The sequence below is a fragment of the Triticum urartu genome, chromosome 3 (assembly GCF_003073215.2).
Source record: "Triticum urartu cultivar G1812 chromosome 3, Tu2.1, whole genome shotgun sequence".
NCBI lineage: Eukaryota > Viridiplantae > Streptophyta > Magnoliopsida > Poales > Poaceae > Triticum > Triticum urartu.
This window is the reverse complement of record NC_053024.1, coordinates 594334444-594357519: the sequence shown is the minus strand read 5'-3', so window position 1 is coordinate 594357519 and position 23076 is coordinate 594334444. Positions and strand designations below refer to the sequence as shown.

General features: G+C 43.8%; 2 protein-coding genes across 2 annotated transcripts; one reads left to right on the top strand and one right to left on the bottom strand.

Moving 5' to 3' along the window:
* Positions 1-8796: 8796 nt before the first annotated feature.
* LOC125547002 (dirigent protein 24-like) lies at positions 8797-9630 on the top strand. The gene has a single exon (XM_048711061.1). The coding sequence runs from the start codon at positions 8797-8799 to the stop codon at positions 9616-9618; it is 822 nt and encodes a 273-aa protein (XP_048567018.1). The 3' UTR covers positions 9619-9630.
* A 129-nt stretch (positions 9631-9759) lies between these two features.
* LOC125545227 (UDP-glucuronic acid decarboxylase 1-like) lies at positions 9760-12997 on the bottom strand. The gene is made up of 7 exons (XM_048709117.1): positions 12371-12997; positions 11836-11983; positions 11666-11745; positions 11105-11188; positions 10941-11015; positions 10355-10447; positions 9760-10275 (listed from the first exon to the last, which is right to left on the bottom strand). Exons 1-7 carry the CDS (start codon positions 12926-12928, stop codon positions 10087-10089), a joined length of 1227 nt encoding a protein of 408 aa, XP_048565074.1. The 5' UTR covers positions 12929-12997; the 3' UTR covers positions 9760-10086.
* Between the last annotated feature and the right edge of the window lie 10079 nt (positions 12998-23076).

The window sequence follows — 23076 nt, the reverse complement described above, 5'->3', positions numbered from 1 at the left end:
CAATCCTAAGAAACCTAATCATGTCTACAAACTTCACAAAGCCCTTTATGGTCTTAAACAAGCTCCTAGAGCATGGTATAAATGCTTGACCAAGTTCCTTATTGAAAAAGGCTTTGAAATTGGAAAATTTGATTCTACTCTTTTTACTAAAAGGGTTAATGGAGAACTATTTGTATGCCAAATTTATGTCGATGATATTATATTTGGATCAACTAACCCTCATATTAGTGAAAAGTTTGGGAAGCTAATGTCGGAGAAGTTTGAGATGTCTAGGATGAGTGAACTAAAATTCTTTCTTGGTTTGCAAATCAAGCAAACTAAGGAAGGCACCTTTGTCTCTCAAACGAAGTACACCAAGGACTTATTCAAGAAGTTTAATATGCAAGGATGCAAAGGTATGACTACACCCATGCCTACTAGTGGACATCTTGATTTGACCAAAGATGGTGAACCGGTTGATCAAAAAGTTTACCGCTCTATGATTGGTTCATTATTATATCTATGTGCTTCACGTCCCGATATCATGCTAAGTGTGTGCATGTGTGCACGATATCAAGATGCTCCTAAGGAATGTCATCTTAAGGCCGTGAAGAGGATAGTGAGATACTTAATACATACACCAAATTTTGGCATTTGGTATCCAAAGGGGGCTTCCTTTGATCTTGTTGGCTACTCTGACTCGGACTATGCCGGTGACAAGGTTGATAGAAAGTCTACTTCGGGTACTTGTCAATTCCTTGGTAGATCTCTTGTGTCTTGGTCTTCCAAGAAACAAAACTCGGTATCCTTATCCACCGCCGAAGCGGAATACATTGCCGCTGGTTCATGTTGTGCTCAATTACTCTGGATGACCCAAACTCTTAAAGATTATGGGATATATGTGAAACATGTTCCATTACTTTGTGACAATGAAAGTGCTATCAGATTGCTCACAATCCCGTGCAACACTCTCGAACTAAGCATATTGAAGTTCGTCATCATTTCATTCGAGATCACGTTGCTAAGGGTGACATAAACCTTAAGCATGTTCGCACTGATAAGCAATTAGCGGATATATTCACTAAACCACTTGATGAGAAAGTGTTTTGCAGGTTAAGAGGTGAATTGAACATCATTGATGCTTCAAACTTGGAGTAGGAACTCCATTGGATACATGCAAGACTTGAGCTTATGACTAATCACTTGATATTTCTCCTATGATGGTAATCTTATGTCTTGAAAATTTGCATCTTGCATGTTATCTAACCCTTGTAGGTACTTGGATGAATCTAATTCTATGAGATTGCAACTCACTCACATCTTGAGCAATCTCTACATCACCAAGTCTCTACACAATGGTGGTTGATGACAAGGAAGCACGAAACCTTTCAAACATATCCTTTGACAAATTCTATGTTGAGTTTCATGATTGTCATGTTGGATACACAAGTGCTCTTCCTTGCGAAAACTAACCCATGTAGGTAGATGAACTCAAAATCCAAAGGGTGCTCCCAACTCTTGATGGGCTACATCAACCTTGAGCAACCCACACAAGTTCAACTACATGATCAAGATCAACACCGCCACCCAAGGTATGTTATTCCATCTTAGAGTAGCTTTACTCCAAGTCATGAGTCAAAGCAACTCGACAAGATGTGAATACATCATGATACTTAAACGAAAAATGGTAACCCCATTTTGAGCTTAAATGATGAGTACGACCTATGATCAAGTGATCTCACTTGACTCCTAAGTCAATGTACTCTAACATAGGTGACTCTGTCACCGCCCAACTCTAGATGAAGTTCTCTTGTGTTCTTTTCTGTGTTCTTGCATTTGTCTCATGCATATTTGTTTCCCCTTCCACAAAAAACTTCATCTATATCTTTTAGTTTCTTTTCTTTGCTTTTTGTTCTGCATTTTCTGCATCCAATTCATTGCAAATCTTTGTGAGATCTTATTTGTCCAGTGAGCTCAGGTGACAAGTGTTCTTCTCTGTGATGAACTCGGTTCCACCGGTTTCATGTCTCCGGTCTAGCCGAAGCTTTTCGGAGCAACCGAAGCATACAACTCGGTGACACCGATTTCACTACAGGAAAAACATTTTTCCATTTATTCCTGTTTTATTCTTGATCCAGCTCCACTCAATGAATCTTGTCCTCTGCAAGCATCACATTTACCTTAATGCTTTGTACTGTGATTCAAGGACCGAACACATTCACAACAAATTCCAGAAGACCCTTCTTGGAAATAGATGTCAAAGGGGGAGAGAGAGAGAGATCACATCAAATCTTAATCATATCTCTAGGGGGAGAGATCTCTAGGGGGGAGGGAATACTCTAGAAAAGAGTAATCTCCAAGGATCCCAGATGCTTGATGTTCAAGAGGAGAGATGCCACATGTCTTCTTGGGGGAAAGACATGTTCATATGTGCTCATTTGCATTAGCTCTGTTCATTTGTTTCTTTGAGCTCTATGTTTCTGTTCCCTATCTTCTCCCAGTATCCCATGCTAGATTCAGGGGGAGCAAGACTTCCAAGGGAAAAAATTAATTAAATTCATTGCATATCTTTCTCTTTGGGGACATGTCAATATCTATCGTGGTACTCTGTACTCACTCTACATGTCATCCCAGTCTTGGTACTCTTGTGGTTTCTTTTGTTTGCTCTAGCTAGTGGGTGCATTTGTGTTATCTAACCTTGTTTACGCAGGCTCATTCCATCCTAGCCAACTCAAGACCACAAGGTAAGTATATGCATCATAGTCATGTGTATGAGAAATTCTTGCTGATGTACATACTGTTTGCAAGAAGGACTCATGGGCATGAAGGTACATTTCTCATATTTTCATCATTTTCTTTGATGCATATAGCCAAGATACATGTAACACTTTGCTACTCTGTCATGGTTATGCTCTCACATGCTTCTATATTCCATATTCACATGATTGCATACATGTAGGGGGAGCCTATGCTTGTTACATGTCTTTCCAAAGCTTTACTTGCTATTCTCTATATCTTTATCTAAAGCTTTGATGTATGTTGCCATCAATTACCAAAAAGGGGGAGATTGAAAGCACAAGTGCTCCCTAGGTGGTTTTGGTAATTAATGACAACATATCTCTTGTTGGACTAACACTTTTACCTAGTATGTTTCAGATAAGTTCAACAATGAAGTGGCATGGACTAGAGGATGTGGAACCCCTTCAAAATGCTAAGGACAAAGGATTGGCTCAAGCTCCAAGCTCAAGACTCTACATTTACTATTTTAGTGATCCAAGATCACATTGAGTCTATAGGAAAGCCAATACTATTAAGAAGGGATGAGGTGTTGCTTAATGGCTTGCTTGCTCAAAGTGCTTAGTGATATGCTCCAAAGCCCTCAACCACCTTCTCACTTGCAAATATGTCCCACACCAAATATCCAACTCGGCCCCACCGATTCTTTCTATCCGGAGCCACCGAGTTCAGTTGACATAGCCACTGACAGAAACCCTAATCAGTTCGGTCTCACCGATGGGATCTCGGTCTCACCGAGATGGGCTTGCAAACTCTCTGTCACCTATTGCAATATTTTGGTCCCACCGAGATATGCAATCGGCCCCACCGAGTTTGCTTTGGCCAACTCTCTGTTTCACTTATTACCCAAATCGGTCCCACCGAGTTTGAGTAATCGGTCAAACCAAGTTTTTGGATTTACCCTAACCCTAGCACATTGGTCCTACCGAGTTGATCCAGTCTGTCCCACCGAAAACCCTAACGGTCACTAGATTTGCTGAATCGGTCCGACCGAGTTTATCAATTCGGTCCCACCAAGATTGGCAAGTTGTGTGTAACGGTTAGATTTTGTGTGGAGGCTATATATATCCCTCCACCCACTCTTCATTCGTGGAGAGAGCCATCAGAACATACCTACACTTCCAATACACATTTTCTAAGAGAGAACCACCTATTCATGTGTTGAGGCCAAGATATTCCATTCCCACCATATGAATCTTGATCTCTAGACTTCCCCAAATTGCTTTCCACTCAAATCTTCTTTCCACCAAATCCATATCCTGTGAGAGAGAGTTGAGTGTTGGGGAGACTATCATTTGAAGCACAAGAGCAAGGAGTTCATCATCAACACACCATTTGTTACTTCTTGGAGAGTGGTGTCTCCTATATTGGCTAGGTGTCACTTGGGAGCCTCCGACAAGATTGTGGAGTTGAACCAAGGAGTTTGTAAGGGCAAGGAGATCGCCTACTTCGTGAAGATCTACTGCTAGTGAGGCAAGTCCTTCGTGGGCGATGGCCATGATGGGATAGACAAGGTTGCTTCTTCGTGGACCCTTCGTGGGTGGAGCTCTCCGTGGACTCGCGCAACCGTTACCCTTTGTGGGTTGAAGTCTCCATCAACGTGGATGTACGATAGCACCACCTATCGGAACCATGACAAAAACATCCGTGTCTCCAATTGCGTTTGAATTCTCCAAACCCTTCCCTTTACATTCTTGCAAGTTGCATGCTTTACTTTCCGCTACTCATTTACTCTTTGCATGCTTGCTTGATATGTATTGTGTCTGTTAAACGTGTGCCAAAACTCCACTTCAACTTAAAGAAATTAAAAACTGCAAATTTGGTACTTAGTGTCTAATCACCCCCCTCTAGACACCTCTTCTCGATCCTTTCAGGGGCACCACATGTTCTTTCAATAAGAGACCCCTGAAGCTTTGTGGGAGGACCAGAAGACCCGCAAGGCGATGACAAGGCAACCCGGCGCGCCCTGGGGGTTGGCCATGTGTTGTTGCCTTGTGGGGCCCTCATAACTCCTTTTCGTGTGATTCCAACGCTGAATTTTTTATAAATAGAGAAACCCCAGAAATAAACCTAGAACTTCGACTCCGCGACTGCAAGCTTTTGTTCTGAAGAGATCCCATATGGAGGCCTTTTCCAGCACCCTACCGGAGGGGGAAATCATCACCGGAGGACATCTTCATCATCCCGTGGTCTCCATGACGAGGAGGGAGTTGTTCATCCTCGGGGCTGAGGGTATGTACCAGTAGCTATGTGTTTGATCTCTGTCTCTCTCTCGTGTTCTTGATTCAGCATGATCTTGATGTACCACGAGCTTTGTTAATATAGTTGGATCATATGGTGTTCTTCCCTCTCTATCTTGTTGTGATGAATTGAGTCTTTCCCTTTGAGGTGTCATTACTATCAGATTGAATATTTTGGATTTGGGAACACTTGACGTATGTATTGCATGTGGATACCCGTGGTGACAATGGGGTATCCTATTGAGTCACTTGATGTATGTTTTGATAATAAACTTACGGATTCCCCAGGTGACAATGGGGTGATCTAGGCACATATGTTGATACACGTTTTTGTCCCACTTTCTCTAATAGAAACATTGGGGTACTCTTGGAAGTTCTTTGTGTTGGATTGAATATTATGAATCTAAAATTATTTGATGCATGTCGGATAATTAACTCACGGATACTTGTGACGACATTAGAGTATCTAGGTGACATTAGAGTTGATTGATGTGCATCATATGGTGTTATTTTAGTATGAACTCTTGGGTTGTTTGTGACACTTATAGGGATGGCTCAATAGATTGATCGAAAATGATAACTTTGAGGTGGTTTGCTACCTACAATAATTTCATCTTCTGTTCTCTGGTATTGATAAGAACTTTCGAGTGATTCTTTATCGCATGTTGAGGGATGGTTATATGATTCAATTATGTTAGCACTGTTGAGAGATTACACTAGTGAAAGTATGAATCCTAGACCTTGTTTTCAAGCATTGCGATACCGTTTGTGCTCACTTTTGTCACTTGCTATCTTGCTGTTTTTATTTCTTTGGATTACAAAAACCTATATCTACTATCCATACTACACTTGTATCATCATCTCTTTGCCGAACTAGTGCACCTATACAAGTTACCATTGTATTGGGTGTGTTGGGGACACAAGATATTTCTTGTATTTGATTGCAGGGTTGCCTGAGAGAGACAATCTTCATCCTACACCTCCCACGGATTGATAAACCTTTGGTCATCCACTTGAGGGAAATTTTCTGTTGTCCTACAAAACTCTGCGCTTGGAGGCCCAACAGAGTCTACAAGAAGAAAGTTGCATAGTAGACATCAAGTCTCAAAACCTGAACAAGTAGATGGAGAAGAACTTGCCCCCGGTGAAGAAGAGGAGCAACCCTATGAGGAGCAACCACAACAAGAAGCCTACACCACCTACACAAACCTCTACAGTCTCCCGGGCTCCAATGACATGAGTAACCTCACCGAGTCCCTTCAGGACACGTCGGCCTACATGAACACCGGCTTCTATAACTGGAGCTAAGGATGGGCTCCTGACCAACCGCCACAATGATTTCACCAATTTGGGCTTGCAAAAGCTTAAGCTTGGGGGAGGTCACTACCACGTCTACATCAAGATGTGGTGGTATTTGAATAAATTGTAATGAGGTTGTACTTCAGCTCGCTAAGCTCGGAAACACTCATGTTGGTTTGTTCCAACACTTTTGCTTTTTATTTGCTTTTGTTTTTCTTTTTATTTTCTTTCGTTTTTATTTTTGCCATGATGGTAAAGGACGAATAAGTGGTGCTGATGGAGGTGACGACGCGGCGGCGGCGACGCGCATGACCGCGCCCGACAATGGCGGATTCTTCACTCGCTTCCTTCATGACCTTCATTCAAGGTTGCAATGGATGGAGATGAGGCTTGGCCCCAGTGTCAAAACCGGCAGACCTCGGGTAGGGGGCCCGAGCTATGAGATCGGATCGATGGGTAACAAGAGACAGAGGACACCAAGCTTTTACCTAGGTTTGGGCCCTCTTTAAGGTGGTAAAACCCTACATCCTGCTCTTGCTTATATTATGGGTGTATCGAGGTACATAGTTGATCTACCCCGAGATCATGAGTTATGGTCTAAATCCTAGGAGTATGATGATGATGATGAAAGAATGATCTCTACGGACTAAACCCTCCGTCTTATATAGGCACCAGGGGTATCTAGGGTTACACATGGTCGGCTGCCATCTAGGGATTACATGCCGAATCTAACATATATACTTGAAGTGCACTCCAAGTCTTCGGTCGAGGCAGATTAAAGGCCTCTGAAGTCTCTCCTCCTCGATGGACTGGCGGTTCGGCCCATGTACTAGTCCGGGTAGGCTGGGACCCCCTAATCCAGGACACCGTCACTTGCCCCCCCCCCCCCCCCCCACCCCCCCCCCATGTTACGTGGATGAAGGCTCCAATGCGGGAGAAATCAATATGACGATGATGATGATTATTGTCGGTGGCTAACGTTGGACATGTATAAATAGCAGGCCTCCATTGGTCTCCTCCATGGATACAACTTCTTTATTTTCATCCAAGAGCTCTACATGAGACTAAACATCGCCCAATACCTTCCTTGATGTGCCAGAATGTTGTAGGAACAAATGGGGCAAAATCGGTGAAGAATCACGGAAGTTAAGGCTATTCCCGTTGCCCATGACGGCTCAAGTGAATGTCGGTACTGTCATGCATGGTCATACCACGCACTGTCTTTCGCTCTTGAGGCTGAGCATGGAGTTTAGTAATTCGGTCACCATTCCTCGTACAAACTTTGATTTGGGCATTTTGGGCTCGTTGGATATGTATCGAGAAGCCCAATAACCTCCTAATATTGGATCTTCAATTTGGTGCTTGTAATTCCTCCGTATTGATCCCAACCTTGGTCCTTTTATCGTGCTTAGTCCATGGGAGTTCCAAATCATCTACAAACACAACAAATACAGAAAACTAAGAAAAAATAGACTGTGCAATGCTCACAATAAAATGAGTGCAAACTGAAAATCATGCATAACGGACATGAAAGTGGCTCGATGGAACATGATATAATGAGTTTCTATGCAGCAAATGAGCTCTAAAATGGGTCAAAAATTACACCATCATTGATGCATTTCAAGGCACTGAGGAAGAGAGCTCGGCTTTTTGGCAAAGTGTGCAGGGTAGGTTTCATGAGCAAAAAGCACTACGACCCCGCCCCTACAAGATGAAGTCATCCATGACCGCAATCCGAAGTCACTAGGCCATCAATGGTACACCATTTAATTGGAGGTCAACAAGTATGCTGACACATATAAACAAGTGCAAAAGCGTGGCTAGGTGAAGGTGCGGACCTGATTACGGCTACCATGTATAAACGCTTTGCATAAAAGGAGGGTGAAAAGGAGGCTAAAAATTGAGTTATTTGGCACGGTCAGCCAGAATGGGGGCTTATGGTATCGATGGATCATGGATGTGAAAAACTTGTACATCCCATGCATTTTGGTTTAATTGCATTTGTTTACAACTATTTAAATGTATGGTTGAATTACTATTGATCTCGATAAATTTGTCGAAGGAAGGATGTTGGACAAGAGGCGAACATTTGGTGACTCCGGTTGGACGCCCTCCGCTCGGTCAGTTGTCTGTGAACACGTCAGATGTATCCGTGGATATTTGATGATGTTCGATAGGTGACCTGCGTTGGAGTTGCCCTTATAGATTTTGGGGGAAGGGCAAGAAGTAGCTTAACTCCTCAAACTGATTTTTTAGTGAGTTATAAGCCTTGTTGGAGTGGACAGAAATGCTCTAATCCTACAGTACTTTTCAATCGCCAATACGCTCTTGAGCTCACATGACCAACAACCTGATTTCATCTTAACCTGAGGAATGATCCAGGAAATTCTAATTCTTCCACGAAGGAATCACTATCTGATACTACATCCAAGGTCACAGATCGTCAAAGTGGGGGACAGCGTCTGGTCATGAATTAGCATCCATGGTCTTTGTGAACCAAATGGGGCTGCTGGTTCGTTGCAGAGCCAAATGGAGCTGCTGGTTCGTTGCAGAGCCAAATGGAGCTGCTGGTTCGTTGCAGAGCCAAATGGAGCAGTTTGCCTTTGTGAACCAACTCCACACTGCGCTACATAAGCAAATCACACAGGAAACGCCCGTAACCTCACGACTGAGCAAGATGCAACCACAAGATCGTGCCCACATCCTCACCGGAGCCTGCATTGCTCTCACGCTCCTACTAAGCACTGTAAACACGGCGTCCAGCCGCCGTCCGGCAGGCCACAGCCCCCCGCCCCCTCCCCACGGCTCCGGCCAGACCATAACGCTCTACACCAATGGAGCTGCACCACCAAACGCCGGCGGCACCCCTTCCTCGAAACACCCGGCCTTCACCAGCCAAGGCCCGATCGGCCACCCCGGCAGCTGGCTACGCACCTTGACGCGGCCTGGGGCGCTCCGCCCCGGCACGGTGACCGTCATCGACGAGCAGTTCCATGGAAAGAGAGAGTTTGGGCTGCCCTTGGCTGGGAAGCTGCAGGGCGTTCTTGTCACCAGCTTGGATGATAACAGCAACCATATAGTTGCAGTGAAGGCCCTGTTCACCGGCGATGGCGCGGAAGACAGCATCAGGTTCTTCGGAATCCATCACAACGGTCAGGAGGAGTCCCATGTCGCGGTGGTCGGAGGGACGGGGAGGTATGACAGCGCCACCGGTTTCGCTGTTATTAGAGCAGCAGATGTACCTGAAACAAGGGGAAATGACAGCTTCAGCAGGACTCTCAGTTTCAGTGTGCGCCTCAAGTGAAGGCTGTGAAGGCTGTGAAGTCTCACATACCATTCTGCAAATCAACTTCTCCGCAAGAAGCTTCAGAGTTTTCGACAAGTGAAACTTGTAGATTGACAGTTCAACACACACCGAAGGAACAAGACTTAACTGAACAGGATATATATGCAATCTCATCCCATTACATTTCACTCATATCAAGTATTCATTTTACAGTTAGGAGTTAACTGGAAGTCCAAAACTGAACCCAATAGCTCCTGAAATACAATCTCTTCACCTATCTTTCACTGCACTTCTATAGTTCCACATGTGGACAAAAAACCATTGGTTACTTCTGTCCAGTCTCACCAAGACGAAAACAAATTTAAATGATTCTACAAGGTCGTTATACAAACACAGAATTGTACTGAACGGATCCAGTTGGTGAAGCACGTTTGCCTATATTCGCAGCATTCAGAACCAAATAGATTCATCTCACTGTTGCCTTGATTACTCATCCAAGATCCTTTTGCGGAAATCTGTCACCATCAAGGGAAGGCCTTCCTTCAGAGATACCTTTGGCTCCCAACCTAGCAGTTGCTTGGCCTTGGTAATATCGGGCTTTCTCATATGGGGATCATCGGCTGTGTTGGGCTTGAATTCAATTGTCGACATTGGGTCAATTGTTTCCTTCACAACCTGGAAAAAGGCAGGATATTCATTTACTACGAACCATTTTAGATTAAAAAAAAGTATCTAAAAACACTCTTGTACAGACCTCTGCAAGTTCCAACATGGTGAACTCTCCTGGGTTTCCCAGATTGAAAGGGCCAATATGTTCACTCTCCATCAGAGCCATCAATCCAGCAACCTAAAAGACATGGATGGAAATATCATGACAAACTTAAGACTTGATAAGAGAAATCAAAAGGTCTGTGTAGCCATTGATCTGCATTCATCTAATAAAGATAAGCAAGCAGGTGATATGATGAAAAAACATTTGATATTTGTATGCAAAGGGGAAAAGTAGATGCAACAGACAAAAATACTGAAGCTATTTTTTTACCTGCGAACAAACCTATCAACAGCTAATTTCCTTGGCCTCAGTTTATGTTAGTTATTTGAAAGTGTTTCTGTGAAGGTGTGGGACTGAATACTATTGGTCAAACAAAAAGCACAAGAAGTTTCTACGGACAAAACATTTTGTTTCATCCAAGTTCATCGAGTATACAGCTAAACTACAAAAGAAAATGTTACTCTGAGAAATTATAACATGGAACAACAGAGAAAAAGAATTGCAACTAAGAGTATATATGAACACATGAGACAATCAATGCACAACAAGAATATTGCACAGTGCTTACCAGATCAGAAACATACTGAAAACTTCGAGTTTGTTTTCCATCACCATATACTGTCATTGGATGTTTGCGCAGTGCCTGCAAGGATACCCATGAGACATATAGGTCAGGGCTTCAGCGAATGGTGCAGCTAAAAACTAGTAATACATGATATGTGGCTAACAGACCTGTGCAACAAAATTGCTAACCACGCGGCCATCATCCAGGCACATACGAGGGCCATATGTATTGAAAATACGAGCAATTCGTACCTGCATTTATGCCAGTTAGCAAAAGTTTGTAGAGATTTAGCTACAATTAAGACAGTGTGGTCACATGCATTGTGCCAAGACACTAAAACATAGAGCATGTTAATGTAAACAGCATTTTAATTATTTATTGTCTCATGAATAATTATAGGATTCGAACAAAATTTAATGAATGAGTTGCACAGACCTAGATATTTTCACTTCTAAATAACTGAAATGGGACACATCAATTATGGTAACTAAAGATGATTGGATAATGCTTTCACTAGTTCACACTTTGCCAGCTAAGTGAATGCAAAGGAAAATCTTACAGGTCTAAGAGCATACAAAATACTACCTGTGATCCATTATAAGTGTCGCAGTTTTGAACTAACCCTGGTTCAAAACTGCAACACTTATTTTGGATCGAGGGATTAGTATTTTCCTAATTATAACATAAACCCGGTCAAAGAGACGGAGTAGATATAACTAGATAATTACCGCAACACCACCACCACGATGGTAGTCCATAGTCAAAGTCTCTGCTGTTCTTTTGCCCTCGTCATAACAACTCCTAACACCTGAAAAAGGCAAGGGTTTAATCCTCTGGAAGTAATATTAGGCGCTGAGCAGTGAGCACAATGAAGTGGTATAAACTAATAATGCAGTACCTATAGGATTAACATGCCCCCAATAAGTCTCCTTCTGCGGATGCTCAAGTGGGTCACCATAAACTTCACTTGTGCTAGTCAACAAGAACCTTGCACCGATTCGCTTTGCCAGACCCAACATATTCAAGGTTCCCATGACATTTGTCTTGTGCTAATTGTTAAGAGGACAAATTATACTGTATATCACTGAAGCACAATAAGAGAACTCTCACAACTGATCGTCTAAGGCAGTCAAATCTGAGAAAACAGATAGTTGCATCATAATAGACAATTATCTGTTCGAGATCGCCCTATTGCAAATGTAGGTTTTCTATGCAAAAAGTGGTAAATTAATGAAACAGAGCGCTCCTAAATCCAAGCAAAACAGCCAAACAACCACCGCGTGCGCTTGATCCGGGCCACAACCATCACTATTGTGCCCGATCTGCATCAAGCATACCTCCCACCAACCGCACAAAAAGAAGATCGAAATCGAGTCGCTTTCAATGTAAGCAAATCAAACAGTATGTATAGATCCAGGCGTCGAGAAGGATATGATCGTCTTGATGGGGTTGTACTTGTAGTGCACGGGCGATGCGGGGCACGCGAGGTGGTAGATCCGGTCGACCTCGAGAAGGATGGGCTCGACGACGTCGTGGCGGAGCAGCTCGAACCTGGGGTTCCGCAGGTGGTGCGCGACGTTCTCCTTCCTCCCGGTGAAGAAGTTGTCCACCACGATCACGCTGTCCCCCTGCTCCAGCAGCCTGTCGACGAGGTGGCTGCCCACGAAGCCCGCCCCGCCGGTGACGACGACGCGGCGAGGCGGCGGGCGGAAGCCCGTGGGGACGCCGCGGGGGTCGGACGAGTGGCCGACGAAGGAGAAGATGGGGCTGCGCTCGGTGGGGTTGGAGGCCGACAGGGAGAAGAGGTAGGGGCGGAGGAGGAAGAAGGAGGTGGCGATGAGCGCGCCGAGGAGGACGAAGAGGAGCCGCTGCTCGCGGAGGAGGTAGCCGACCCAGGTGCGCGGCCCGGGGCGCGCGGGCTTGGAGATCTTGGACGCCGGCGCGTGCGCCGGCGACGGGGCGTGGGTGGGGGACTTGTGGAGCTGCTTCATGGCGGGAGAGCGGCGGGGAGGAGGCGGCGTTTGGTGCGGTGGGTTGCTGGTGGGGGGAGGCCAAGAAAACGAGCTCAAGTGTGCGAGGAGGGGCTCTCCATTTGTTGCGAATTGGTCCTCCAATATTTCCATTTTTCTGTTGAAAACTGGGAATAACTTTGTTTTGCACCCCTGAAACTTTATGAAAGGTTGTGTGTGATACACTCGACGACAAAACCACGGGTTACTCCACAAACATATAAAAGCATCCGTGTGGTCTAGATGTTGAGCAGACACTAAAGATGAGAGAAATTGTTTAGCATCAATGCTAAAAGATGTGAGTGTACATGTTAAAAGCAAAAAATCGGATGCATGTGCTAAGCTTATCAATCAATGTTAAGCTAAATCAAATAACGTGTAGTCTGTTTATGTGCATCAAGTTTCCATTCAATAATAAAAATGAAAGTCCTTGGCGTCTATATATAGTGCCCAGTGATATATGATTATAAAAAGAGTTCGGGGAGGCAATAAAGAGAGTTGATGTGTACGTAGTAGTGTTTGATAAGGGGGGGGGGGGGTTAAACGAGGGAGTTTGTATTGGAAGTTTGGATATTTAGTTTAAATTTGCATTCGGTACCAAACTCTCCAAACATATCTCCATCTAGATAAGTTTTAAAGTGCTTTGGATGTTACTTTAATGTGCTCTTGGGGACTAGTTTCTAATGATTTGGTTTTACCTGGCATGGTCTATGTGGTACCAATAAAATATATGTCACAATGGTGTCGACATCCATTTCATTAGCCTCATTTTTATTGCGCTTTCTGTTAGTCGTCATCTTTCCTCTCATTTAATAGCCATCGATAACATTGCTCCCAACTACCTTAGAGTGTAGTCTAGCCTCATTTTGCTCTTTTAGGTGTTTAATGAATGATGATGATGTTAAGTGGACCGACTGTGAGAGATATATGCAAAACGAACATAATCAAAGAAATCCTTACATTTCTTACTTAAATAGACCAATTGCACCAAACATAAGAGTATGAGCCATCGCGTGTGAATATCCAAGTCTAAGCCCGAGCTCGTCTGATCTTGGTGAACAGTAAAAAAATACTAGAAAACTAAAAATAATTTGGGAAAATGGATGGAAGATGTTCGAGTGTGTGATGTTTGTGTCAAATTTTGTGGTGTTTGGACATCTGAGTAGCTATTAGCAAAAAAATGATCCAAACAGTAAACTTTCTCATAGACCTCGAATTTGTTTTTTAGAGCTACTCAAATGTCCAAACGCCACCAAATTTGGCACGAATATCACGCACTCGAACATCTTCCATGCTAAAAAATCAGAATTTTTTAAAAAAAATCTAGTATTTTTTATTTTACTGTTCGCTCGAGGGAATAGATGAGCTCTGGAGCCATTTTATCCGCGTCCCAACCACGTGCACCTTTTTTGATAGGCGACTTGGGTTCATTAGCTTACTTTCCTTTAGACTAGGTAACATTGAGAAGAATGAAATGCAATGATCATCCTCCTCTCATCCCAGATGAAGGAGGCCTCACCATGTCCACCTTTTGTCTTCACTATATTGCCCATTAAACCATAGTTGGAGCCATCATAGGAGAATATGGCGCGTTGATAGACTTACATTTGGACAAAATCAACAAATATGTAAGACTGACCACATATGTGTATCGATTTGACAGGCTAAACATGTAAAATGTGGCTGCACCATTGAAACTAACCTACAAATCGTATTATGTGGTTTGATGCTCCAAAAACACGTTAAAGGTTTTCTTGTTTCCATGTGATTAAGTCAATGCTGAGAACGAGATAAACTACCATAAACAAATAAGTATATGCATGTCAAACATTAGTTTGGTCACTACGAAATAATTGCTAGAGTAGATTTTTGTGAAGCGCGATACTGGCTGTATGCAATGAGGAAGTTTGTATCGGGAGTTAGGATATTTAGTTCAAATTTGCATTCGGTGCCAAACTCTCCAAACGTAACTCCATGAGATAAATTTTGAAGTGCTTTGGATGTTACCTTAATGTGGTCTGGGAGACTAGTTTCTAATGATTTGGTTTTAGCTGGCATGGTCTATGAGGTACCAATAAAATATACGTCACAGTGGTGTCAATATCCATTTCATTAGCCTCCTTTTTATTGTGCTTTTTGTTAGTCTCCATCTTTCCTCTCATTTAAATTTTTTTAGAGAAAAGGCGTCGGCCGAGCCCGAGAAGAGCTAGAACCTAGTCCGATTTTAAATTAACAATGCCATCAACTGGCCAGGATTACATGGAAGCAACATACACAAAGGGAGAAAGCGGAAAAAGGGATACAAGGTGCAAAGAAGAACATCTCTAAGGCAACAATGTAACGCCCCAAGACCGGAGCTTCAGATGCCTTCCAGGGTTTCCGGGTTTTCGTTGTGTGTTTTGTCTAGTTCATTGCATTCATCATTGCATCATGTGCATTGCATCATGTCATCATGCAACCCGTTTTAAAACTCAACTAAATAAATTGCATGGATCTTTGATCCATTTAAACTGAGGGAATTCACATGGTGATTCTCTTTATAACATATCATCCTAATATTTAGGGAGCTATATTAAAATATTCCATTAACTTGGAATCACCCATAACACAATTGCACTACACTTCAACTCTTCCCTTACCCGACTCATCCTCCTACCCTTCCGTTTCGACCTTTTAAGTTAAATTGCAATTGAGTTGCAATTTTACTTTCTCCATTAATGTTCATCTTGTGCCCATAAATCATATCTATTATGTAGGGCCATCCTATAAAATTTAAGCCCATTTGATTTCAGTTTGGTTAGGTTATAAATTCATACAAGTTTGAATTAAATTCGAACATGTTTAAATTTATAGTCTGTAAAAATTTCCAAACTAATTTGTTTAAATCGGGCATATTTCATGGTTTCCAGAAATATGTACCTCCATCCCTACTTCAACCCCAAACCCTCTATACTTTTCTCTTTATTTCTGTTTACGCATTAAATATAAAGGGAATAAGAGAGAGAAGCCCAGCCTCTTGGGCCTAGTTCTGCCACGCCGGCCCATTTGCGCTGAGGACTCTGAGGCCCATCTGTAGCCCAGTCGCGCCCCCGTGGTAACCCTAGCCCATCCCTTCGTTCCCGTGCCCGCCGCATACTCCCGCATCGCTCCTCTTTCTCTCCCTCGATCTCTTTCCCTGGAGCGCCGCCGAGCTTTCGGTCCTCTCCCTCTCGCATCCGCGTGCACCCAGCGCCAGACCACGCAATCCACCCTCGCCGGAGAAGTGGACCACGCTGGAGCCCAATTGGCCTCCTCGCCGTCGTTGCGCCCTTTCCATCAACAGCAGCGCGCCGGATCCCTTCCCTTTGCTCGATCCCACGCTCGAGCAGGCGTTCAGGAAACCTCCCGCGCACTCGGTTCCTCTTGCCGTCCGTTGCTCCGGCTCCCTCCGGCCGTGCACCTCCCTTCCCGATGTCCTCCTCGAGCTACCTCGTCGCCCGAGGCAGTGCCTCCCCGCGTCCGGTCGCCGCAAGATGTCCATGACCAACGCCGCGATTTCCTCCTCTGCTCGCGAGCCTTGCTTCGCTGCTGCGCCTCCCTGACCTTGCTGCCTCCACGGGGCACCAGTAGCACATCCACCTCGCCGTCCGATGCTGCTCCACCCTGTCGCCTCTGCCAGCCCCACGCTGCTGCTTGCGTCCGCCAAGTTCGATTACCTTTTGCTGCCCCGATCAAGATCACCAAGTACCGAGATGACCCGCGAAGCCCCCTGGACGCCATGTACCACAACCGCTACATTCTGTTTCATCTCTGTCGAGACCAAGAGGACGCCAAGTACCAGGATGACGACGACCCGTCAAGTTCATCTACGTGTGTGTACCACTACGCCGGAGTCCTCGGATCCGTCAAGTTCCACTATGAGATGTACAACTACCGTCGACCTCGAAGACCTCGGATTCACCAAGTTCCCACGACGACAAGTGTGACCCTTCGGATGCGCCGAGTTCGTCTACACAAAAACGCTTCATGTCGGCAAGACCCGCAAGTCGGACCCCGAACGATCGACGTCTCGTGGATCATGTACAACTACCGTCACCCCGAAGACGTTGGAGTCATCAAGTACCTCTCTGAAATGAACGTGAACGACTACCGTCGCAAGAACGGGACTGGAAAGTCCGAAGACCCCAAGTACCACGACACCGATGACATGAACGTATACGGAAACTCATGCAACGATAAACATGTACCTCTACCGTCGCTGAGATCGCGAGAACCACTACCGCCGTCGCGAGAACGTCTACTTCCTCTAATTTGCACCGAACGAGAACTATCCCGCTTGCACGCTTCGAAGGTATAACCTCGAGACGATGTCCGTGAACGAATGCTTGCGATGTATGAGTTGCACCCTATGTTTGCACCGTGTCCGAGTTGTCACTTGCTCGGTCCTCCTCTTCTACCGCTAACTCGTGGGGACCTGGTTACCAGGATCACCCCACCATCTTTTGCACGCATCCGCACACTTCTCCTTTGCATCGGTATCTCAATCGAGTTACCAGAACCGTTATCGTTGCCGTGGCACTCCCTTTCTTTCCACCACGGTGACAAATGCTTCATAATGCTCTTATCAACATTTTCATTAAAATTGCATAATGTTGAACATGTCATCCGCATCATGTTAACAACTTCAAGTTGGTTTAATTGTTGTTTGCATTAAATTGCTAAATGCATATGGGGATTTACCGGATTTGTTGTTGGTTATATCCGGCCCCATTTAAATTGTTTAGATGGCATAGTTTTGTTATGCTTCACCTCTTGCCATGTTAACCAACCTTTAATATTGTTGAGTACCTAACCAGGAGTGAACTAAATAATTAATGTGGTGTTTCGTCAATATGCAACGGAGTTGCATATTGAGCTCCACTTAATTTGTAGAATTGCTTGTGCACTTTTCCATGCCATGCATATTTAAACCGGACATGCATCATACTTGTTTGCGCATCGTGCCATGCTTATGTGGTGGTTGTTTACTATGTTGTTTGCTTCTTTCCGGTGTTGCTTCTTCGGGTTGGTTTCGATAACGTCGTGTTGTGAGGATTCGTTCGACTACGTCCGTTTGTCTTCTTCATGGACTCGTTCTTCTTCCTTGCGGGATTTCAGGCAAGATGACCATACCCTCGAAATCACTTCTATCTTTGCTTGCTAGTTGCTCGCTCTTTTGCTATGCCTATGCTGCGATACCTACCACTTGCTTATCATGCCTCCCATATTGTTGAACCAAGCCTCTAACCCACCATGTCCTAGCAAACCGTTGTTTGGCTATGTTACCGCTTTGCTCAGCCCCTCTTATAGCGTTGTTAGTTGCAGGTGAAGATTGAAGTTTGTTCCTTGTTGGAACATGGAGATGTTGTTCCTTGTTGGAACATGTTTACTTGTTGGGATATCACAATATATCTTATTTAATTAATGCATCTATATACTGGTAAAGGGTGGAGGGCTCGGTCTTATGCCTGGTGTTTTGTTCCACTCTTGCCGCCCTAGTTTCCGTCATATCGGTGTTATGTTCCCGGATTTTGCGTTCCTTACGCGGTTGGGCTATTATGGGAACCCCTTAACAGTTCGCCTTAAGTTAAACTCCTCCAGCAATGCCCAACATTGGTTTTACCATTCGTCACCTAGCCTCTTTTTCCCTTGGGTTTCGCGGACTCAAGGGTCATCATTATTTTAACCCCCCTGGGCCAGTGCTCCTCTGAGTGTTGGTCCAACTTGTCAGCTACCGGTGGCCACCAGGGGCAACTCTGGGCTGGCCTACCGGAAGTTTGGACGATCCGGTGTGCCCTGAGAAAGAGATATGTGCAGCTCCTATCGGGATTTGTCGGCACATTCGGGTGGTGTTGCTGGTTTAGTTTTACCCTGTCGAAATGTCTTGTAGAACCGGGATACCGAGTCTGATCGGAATGTCTCGGGAGGTCTATTAATTCATTAACCGTGAGATCTTGTGATGGCCTAAGTTGGGACACCCCTGCAGGGATTTGAACTTTCGAAAGCCGTGCCCGTGGTTATGGGCAGATGGGAATTTGTTAATATCCGGTTGTAGAAAACCTAAAGTTGATCTTAATTAAAATGCATCAACCGCGTGTGTAGCCGTGATGGTCTCTTTCTGGCGGAGTCCGGTAAGTGAACACGGTGTTGGAGTTATGCTTGACGTAGTTTGTTCTAGGATCACTTCTTGATCATAGTTGTTCGACCGTGCTTTTGCCTTCTCTTCTCGCTCTCTTTTGCGTATGTTAGCCACCATATATGCTAGTCGCTTGCTGCAGCTCCACCTCATACCTTTACCTTACCCATAAGCTTAAATAGTCTTGATCGCGAGGGTGTGAGATTGCTGAGTCCCCGTGACTCACAGATACTTCCAAAACCAGTTTGCAGGTGCCGATGTTACCGAGCAGGTGACGCAACTAAGATCAAGGAGGAGCTCTTTGAAGATCTTGTCCTTTATGTTGTTTCGTTCTAGTTGATCAGTAGTGGAGCCCAGTTGGGGTCGATCGGGGACCGTGTCGCATTTGGGGTTGTTCTTTTATTTTGGCTCCGTAGTCGGGCCTTGATTGTATTTGGATGATGTAATGCTTTATTCATGTAATTGTGTGAAGTGGCGATTGTAAGCCAACTATGTAACTCTTTCCCTTATGTATTACATGGGTTGTGTGAAGATTACCTCACTTGCGACATTGCTTTCAATGCGGTTATGCCTCTAAGTCGTGCTTCGACACGTGGGAGATATAGCCGCATCGAGGGCATTACAAACAACTAGTGGGCAAGAACACACCTCGCCGTTGCCAACGACCGCCGCTACACCTACACCAGCTAACCTACTAAGGCCATGGGAGGAGGGGCACCACCGTGCGAGTATTGTGATCTCTGACTGCCACCGAAGGGCCAAACAAGGCAACAAAGATTTGTCTCTGCCGCCGCAAAGGGCCATGATACGTCTCCAACGTATCTATAATTTTTGATTGCTCCATGCTATATTATCTACTGTTTTGGACCATATTGGGCTTTATTTTCCACTTTTATATTATTTTTGGGACTAATCTATTAACCGGAGGCCCAGCCCAGAATTGTTGTTTTTTTGCCTATTTCAGTGTTTCAGAGAAACAGAATATCAAACGGAGTCCAAACGGAATGAAATCTTTGGAAACATGATTTTCTCATCAGATAAGATCCAGGAGACTTGGACCCTCCGTCAAGAAAGCCACGAGGTGGTCACGAGGGTGGAAGGCGCTCCCCCCTAGGGCGCGCCCCCTGCCTCGTGGGCCCCTCGAAGCTCCACCGACGTACTCATTCCTCCTATATATACCTATGTACCCCCAAACGATCGGGGACGGAGCCAAAAACCTAATTCCACCGCCGCAACTTTCTGTATCCATGAGATCCCATCATGGGGCCTGTTCCGGAGCTCCGCCGGAAGGGGAATCGATCATGGAGGGCTTCTACATCATCATCCAAGCCCCTCCGATGAAGTGTGAGTAGTTTACTTCAGACCTACGGGTCCATAGTTAGTAGCTAGATGGCTTCTTTTCTCTTTTTGGATCTCAATACAATATTCTCCCCCTCTCTCATGGAGATCTATTCTATGTAATCTTCTTTTTGCGGTGTGTTTGTTGAGACCGATGAATTATGGGTTTATGATCAAGTCTATCTATGAATAATATTTGAATCTTCTCTGAATTCTTTTATGTATGATTGGTTATCTTTGTAAGTCTCTTCGAATTATCAGTTTGGTTTGGCCTACTAGATTGGTTTTTCTTGCCATGGGAGAAGTGCTTAGCTTTGGGTTCAATCTTGCGCTGTCCTTTCCCAGTGACAGAAAGGGCAGCAAGGCACGTATTATATTGTTGCCATCGAGGATAACAAGATGGGGTTTTTATCATATTGCATGAAACTATCCCTCTACATCATGTCATCTTGCTTAAGGTGTTACTCTGTTTCTTACTTAATACTCTAGATGCATGCTGGATAGCGGTCGATGAGTGGAGTAATAGTAGTAGATGCAGGCAGGAGTCGGTCTACTTGTCTCGGACGTGATGCCTATATACATGATCATACCTAGATATTCTCATAACTATGCTCAATTCTGTCAATTGCTCAACAGTAATTTGTTCACCCACCGTAGAATACTTATGCTCTTGAGAGAAGCCACTAGTGAAACCTATGCCCCCCGGGTCTCTTTCTCATCATATCAATCTCCATCACTTTATTATTTCTTTGCTTTTTACTTTGCCTTTTACTTTTCACTTTGCATCTCTATACCAAAAATATCAAAAAAAATTATTTATCATCTCTATCAGATCTCACTTTCGTAAGTGACCGTGAAGGGATTGACAACCCCTAAGCGCGTTGGTTGCGTTGAGCTATTGTTTTTGTGTAGGTACGAGGGACTCACGCGTAGCCTCCTACTGGATTGATACCTTGGTTCTCAAAAACTGAGGGAAATACTTATGCTACTTTGCTGCATCATCCTCTCCTCTTCGGGGAAATCCAACGCAGTGCTCAAGAGGTAGCAAGAAGAATTTCTGGCGCCGTTGCCGGGGAGTCTGTGCTAAAGTCAACATACCAAGTACCCATCACAATCCCTATATCCCACATTACATTATTTGCCATTTGCCTCTCGTTTTCCTCTCCCCACTTCACCCTTGCCGTTTTATTCGCCCTCTCTCTCTCCTCCCTCTCTTTCTCTATTTGCCTCTTTTTGCCCGTTTGCTTTTTGTTTGCTCGTGTGTTGGATTGCTTGTTTGTCGCGATGGCTCTACCTAGATTTGGTGATCTTCACCTTAAAAGGTTAGAGGAGATCGAAAACAACGTCAGGAAGTTTATGGTTTTGCAATTTGAGCATAATAATTTCTTTAGAAATGAGCTTAAGGAACAAAAAAGTTTCATGAATTATATGAATAAAGAGCTCGATGATATGTCTAAAGAATTTGATGGTATAAGATCCCAAATTTCTCGTCTTGAAAAATTAACTGCTGAAATTTCGGATATGCAAGCTACCTTAGTAAATAAGATGGCCGCTAAACCCAATTCCTATGAAAATCAAGATGAAGATCTAAAAGTTATTGATGTTTCTCCTATTAAATCTTTGTTTTGCAATATAAATCTTGATAAAACTGAATATGATCCACCCTTACCTAGAAGGCGTTCTAAGAATTCAGAGTATTTAGATCTTGATGATGAAATTGATAAAAGTGGGATTAAAAGAAATAAAACCTTAGATGTTGCTAAACCCACTATATTGGATTTCAAGGAATTTAATTATGAAAATTGATCTTTATTTGATTGTATTTCCTTGTTGCAATCCGTGCTAAATTCTCCTCATGCTTATAGTCAAAATAAAGCCTTTACCGAACATATCGTTGATGCCTTGATGCAAACTTATGAAGAAAAACTTGAGTTGAAAGTTTATATCCCTAGAAAACTTTATGATGAGTGGGAACCTACTATTAAAATTAAAATTAAAGATTATGAGTTTTATGCTTTGTGTGATTTGGGTGCTAGTGTCTCTACTATTCCCAAAACTTTGTGTGATTTGCTAGATTTCCGTGATTTTGATGATTGCTCTCTAAACTTGCATCTTGCGGATTCCACTATTAAGAAACCTATGGGAAGAATTAATGATGTTCTTATTGTTGCAAATAGGAATTATGTGCCCGTAGATTTTATCGTTCTTGATATAGATTGTAATCCTTCTTGCCCAATTATTCTCGGTAGACCTTTCCTTAGAACGGTTGGTGCAATTATTGATATGAAGGAAGGGAACATTAGATTTCAATTTCCATTAAAAAAGGGCATGGAACACTTCCCTAGAAAGAAAATAAAATTGCCATATGAATCTATCATGAGAGCCACTTATGGATTACCTACCAAAGATGGCAATACCTAGATCTATTCTTGCTTGTTATGCCTAGCTAGGGGCGTTAAACGATAGCGCTTGTTGGGAGGCAACCCAATTTTATTTTTATTCCTTGCTTTTTGCTCCTGTTTAGTAATAAATAATTTATCTAGACTCTGTTTTGGTTGTGTTTTTTGTGTTTAATTAGTGTTTGTGCCAAGTAGAACCGTTGGGAAGACTTGGGGAAAGTCTTGTTGAACTTGCTGTA

Coding starts and splice junctions, on each gene's coding strand:
- LOC125545227 (XM_048709117.1), bottom strand. CDS start 12,928: ATGAAGCAGCTCCACAAGTCCCCCACCCACGCCCCGTCGCCGGCGCAC. Junction 11,984..12,370: donor ACAACCCCATCAAGACGATC/ATATCCTTCTCG, acceptor AACAATTAGCAC/AAGACAAATGTCATGGGAAC. Junction 11,746..11,835: donor GGGGCATGTTAATCCTATAG/GTACTGCATTAT, acceptor TGCCTTTTTCAG/GTGTTAGGAGTTGTTATGAC.
- LOC125547002 (XM_048711061.1), top strand. CDS start 8,797: ATGGTCTTTGTGAACCAAATGGGGCTGCTGGTTCGTTGCAGAGCCAAA.